Raw genomic sequence first — 4,729 nt, 5'->3', positions numbered from 1 at the left:
GTCCCGTTCAAAAGCTCCTGCTCAGCTCTCTTTCCAGCCAAGGTCTAAGTGGCGGAGGGGGTGTCCATTTTGAAGTGTGGTGCAGGTCGGTAGACGTCGGTCCGCAACTTGGCCGGAGGGCACCGTGACACCCGTGCGTTTGAGACAAAAGTGTCCAGTCTTTGGAAGTACAGCTCGAGTAATAATTACCGTAACTCATTCACTGTTTTTGTCAACTGGAATCCACCCGTCTACTGTCGAGTCCGGTTTTCACCAAGTAGGCGTGGAAGAGGGTCAAAACAAGAGGCTTCAACAAACTGACCTTCCCGCAGATATTACTATCCCAATGTGCGAGACCAGCTGGTGGCCAAAGGAATTCTGCCCTTGTCCAAGCTGTGCGCCATGGTCACCATGCAGGGGCGCCATCCCGACGAGGCCCGCTTGTTCTCGCTACCGCTGCTCCCCAGAGTGGACGGCCTGGCGGCACATCAGCCTCTGCCCTCTGGTCTGCACTTTCAACTCAATATGAAGTATTTGTCCGTACGGTAATTGTCCACGTATTTGCGGTTCACCCTTCACAAATGTACGGCGTGTACTTGTGTTCTATGGAAGAGGCCACAAAATACGACCCGAAGTCCTGCCGAAATCAGTAAGTACATTGAGGCCAGTGGAGTAGCGTCATGGACGTCTCCCCGTAACGCAAGTACTGCGCTGTAATGACCTGTCTATATGCCACAGGATTGCTCCAAAGTCATATTTTGAGCACAAACAGCAAAAAGGGACTTTTTCCGTCAATAACGGAGGATAGGCGTAACTGCCGCTTTTGCTAGAGTTCATGAACGCACAATACTGGCCTCTGATTGGTCTATTGGCGCACAGATAAAAGGGGGCAGGGGGTCCTCTCTACCTATTCATATTTGTAGAAAAAAATGCAATTAGTAATAAAATGATGTCATGAGGAGTGTAGCGCAATGCTTGATACATCATCAGAAAGCAGACACCATTCTCATTTCTTATCGCTTGTCTTGGTGATGGAAATGTGACCCGTGTGTTTTGTCAGGCCTCCTGGACGTGTGCGTCCGCTACAAGTGCCGCCCAGTCCGAGCGGACGCGCCCGCCGGCAAGGGCCCGGCCTCTTGTCTTGTGACGCTTGTGGTTCAAGTGCACAGAGGGTGTGGTTTGCAGGCAGCAGCCAGGTACGAGGCCCCCGCCACCCTCGTTAGCTCCGCTCACTGCCGGGTAACGCGACCCCAATCTGTTTCTCGGTCGTCGCAGAGCCGTCGCCCAGCGAGACGAAAGGTACGACTACTTTGCGGGCGTGGGCGTCAACTCCTACGTGAGCGTCCGCTTGCCCTTCTTGCCCGACGACGAGGCGACGTGCACACGCGTGGCCGCCAGAACCTTCTGCCCCGAGTTTGACCACCGCGCCGAGGTGCGCTGCGACGCGCTGGTCCACAAGAGCGGCGGTGAAATCTGCAGTCTGGCCGAGCAGCTGGCCGAAGCGTGGGCCGTCTTCACCGTCTGGAATAAAGACAACCGCAAAGGTTGAGTGCCACTTCCCCAATCGATTCTTTAGAAGAGAGCGTTTCCAACGTGATGTGCCGGAAAAGTTCCAACCTCGGTCCTGCTTGAATTAAACACGTACGAGCCCTGTTTCTCATCCTGGTCCGTCATGTATGGACTGACTTGGTGTCTTTTTCTGTGCAGGTCTTACCTCCAGGCCTCCGGCTGTGGTGTTGGGCACTGTGAAAATCCCGCTGGCCGACCTCCTCTGGAAAACAACAGGTGCGCTTCTCTATTTGTGACCGCGATTCATCGCGCTCTCCGTGACGTGTGCTCGCTTGATGCCCGCTGCACTGCTTTTGTGGTTGCGAGGTGAAGGCGTTGCTAAAGTGCCAATTCCAGTTGAGAATCACTTCAACATAGAGTTATACAAACGCACACATTCGGTATACCTACAGATGATTAAATCGGAGAATCTGACGCTTTATCAGCAGTTTCTTCATCTTCTGTTCATACATCTATCACGGTCCCTTCCTTTCCGTCTGTTGAGGTATTTCCGGCTGGTTCGGCATCTACGCCGCCCGGCAATCTCCTGAAAGTCAGCAGACGTTAGTCGGAGGCCTGGAGGTCTCCGTCGCCTTCGCCCACCACTCGGAGCGGGAGCGGATCATTCAGGCCGCTCGGGATTTGGGCTGGGATCCGACCCGGGCTCAGGTGGACTGCGACGACCGGGACACCTGGGAGCAGAGCGCCGGGAAGTTATCCCTGACCTTCGCCATACCCAGAGCCTGGTTGCCCCTGCGTTGCCTGCTCCTGCCGGGCCACGACACCCTGCAGCGCTCCACCTACTGTTACCTCCGCTACAAGTTCTACGAGCACGAGGCCTTCTGCTCGCACATGAAGCACCCGTGCGCCGGCGAGGGCGCCGAGGGCGACCAGGCCATCGTGACCTTCCAGGGGAGTCGCACGGTGGAGCTGATGAGCTCTCAGCCGCTCATGTGGTACCTTCGAGAGGAGAGGCTGGAGGTGCAGGTGTGGGTGGCGTTCCAGAAAGACAAAAGCCAGAGGCCCCGGGACACAGACCGCCTGCTGGGGTCCGCCTTCATCGATCTGTCTTCGCTCGCGAAGGCTCGCAAGCAGAGGTCGACTCTCAGTGGTATGAAAGCGTCAGGGTGCTTTTAATTTTCGACCGTTTTGTATCATGAGTATTACAAGGCCACCATAAACACGGGACCCAAAAAGGCTGACTGTAGGACCCTGAGAATGTCACGCTGTTCTCAGTTGAACTCAGCTTTCCTGTACTCCTGAAAGAACTGAGGCACTGAAAGCGAATGGCGTTAAAAGCCACGTAGGCCGAATGCAGCGGCTTTAGTCGTACAGCCCCCGTCAAAACACGTTTTCCAAAACGGAAGCATGCATAAAGCAGAATGAGGCACAATCACAAGTATTAATAAGCAAACTAACGCTAGATGTCACATCATCTGTCATGCCTTGACTGAGGAACCGAGCCATAAGAACTGAAATCAGGAGGGCTGATATGGGAGAGTATCAAATGAAATCAAGAAATAGCTTGATGTTGAAAATAGTATCTATCGCATGTCCTCAGCCTTCAATGCGAAGCCTTAGAATTGTTCTTCTCTGCACAGCTGCGTTGACATTCATTTTCATTTCTGCGGTCATGCTTGATAGGAGTGTATCCGCTGTTCAGGCGTTCGGCAGCCGACCTGCAGGGCGCCGCTCTGCGGGTGCACATCAGCCTGACCCCCGGTGGCCTTCCGGCACCTCAAGACAACGTGGCGGAGTCCGACAGCCAGGAGGAGGAGACCTTAGTCGTGGAGCCGGCGGCGCCTACGCCGCCTACGTCGCCGCCTCAAACGACGCAAAGCCAAACCGCCCGAGATGTCACCTTGTCGCAGCCGGCTGAAATATTGAGCGACGACCAATCATTCCCGGTCACGCTCGCCGTCCACAGGGCCAAGAACCTCACTCTGAAAGGTGAGCATGTGAAGCCCTCAGCGACCTGTGCGGGCAGCATTTTGTCAGGCAGCTTGACGTTTCAACACCATATTTTCAGGCAATGACAACATGCCCCTCCCCGCTCCGGTAGGTTGCCCGCCGTCTGAGAGCGGCGAGGGGACGCTGCGCTGCTACGTCTCGTACGCCGCCGCCGACTCAGCCGAACCCGTATCCACGGCTGTGGCGGCCGACACAAACTGCCCCGTGTGGGACCACTGGCGTGACTGCAGGCGGGTGCCTTTCCCCCAGAAATGATGTGAGAAATCTCCACCGTGGGCTGCTTTAGTGATGCTTTTGTATTGAATTCATCAGGCTGGCCAAGCAGCTCCTACTTGACCCTCAACAACCGACTTCGGCGGCCATTGCCACGGCCAGCTCAAAGTGAGCGTCAAGCCGCTGAAGTGGGTGCGAGACCTCCGCGGACAAAGGAAAGCCGCTGTGGACGCAGAGGTACGTAAGACAAAAGTGTCCAGTCTTTGGAAGTACAGCTCGAGTAATAACTACCGTAACTCATTCACTGTTTTTGCCAACTGGAATCCACCCGTCTACTGTCGAGTACGGTTTTCACCAAGTAGGTGTGGAAGAGGGTCAAAACAAGAGGCTTCAACAGTGCGATTTTAAACGGCGCTTGGTTTCGGTATCTCGGCACAAATGCGACCATGAACGCTTTGAAAGCTTTTGTGTTTCCTTCCCAGCCTTCATCGCAGGTTGCACCTCGCAGCTACCACACCACAGCCACGTACAGCAGTTTCCCGTCTCACATCAGCCGATACCCCGAGCAGCACATCTCTTCCCCCGACCGTGCGGACGCCATCTTCCCCAAAATGTTTGTACCGCCCAGATATAAATGTCATGCATATGGAATAATCTTTTTTTTTTTTTTAATGCATCAAGTGATTGGGCGACAAAGTCACGCAACGTTATATGAGCCACTTTTTTGCCACCCCCCGACCAGCTCTGTGCGCCATCTTCCCCAAAATGTTTGTACCGCCCAGATATAATTGTCATGCATATGGAATAATCATTTTTTTAAATGCATCAGAGATTGGGCGACAAAGTCGCGCAACGTTATATGAGCCACTTTTTTGACACCCCCCGACCAGCTCTGTGCCCAGCGAGAGCGAGCGCCACCTCGAGCACATGCAAAAGGTGCGCCTTCATCATCAGAGCCTTCAGGAGCAAGCTGGTATTCACTCGGTCTGCGACGGCAGCAGCGGCGGGGGGGACAGCC

The 4,729-nt window shown here is 54.6% G+C and overlaps 1 protein-coding gene across 1 annotated transcript in view; it reads left to right on the top strand.

Annotated features, from left to right (window-relative positions):
• Positions 1-8: 8 nt before the first annotated feature.
• Positions 9-4,729, top strand: part of LOC109514294 (C2 domain-containing protein 3-like) — an 11,086-nt gene continuing 6,365 nt past the window's right edge. Inside the window, exons 1-8 of the mRNA XM_019867235.1 lie at positions 9-85; positions 312-484; positions 1,040-1,175; positions 1,255-1,523; positions 1,687-1,764; positions 2,033-2,638; positions 3,172-3,477; positions 3,590-3,728. Of these exons, the coding sequence (XP_019722794.1) occupies positions 382-484; positions 1,040-1,175; positions 1,255-1,523; positions 1,687-1,764; positions 2,033-2,638; positions 3,172-3,477; positions 3,590-3,728 (1,637 nt within the window). The 5' untranslated portion in view covers positions 9-85; positions 312-381. The remainder of the gene's footprint in view (positions 86-311; positions 485-1,039; positions 1,176-1,254; positions 1,524-1,686; positions 1,765-2,032; positions 2,639-3,171; positions 3,478-3,589; positions 3,729-4,729) is intronic.

This window comes from Hippocampus comes, unplaced genomic scaffold (assembly GCF_001891065.2).
Source record: "Hippocampus comes isolate QL1 unplaced genomic scaffold, H_comes_QL1_v1.1 scaffold49, whole genome shotgun sequence".
Classification (NCBI taxonomy): Eukaryota; Metazoa; Chordata; class Actinopteri; order Syngnathiformes; family Syngnathidae; genus Hippocampus; species Hippocampus comes.
Note: the sequence above shows the minus strand (reverse complement) of the source record. Positions and strands in the feature narration are given on the sequence as shown.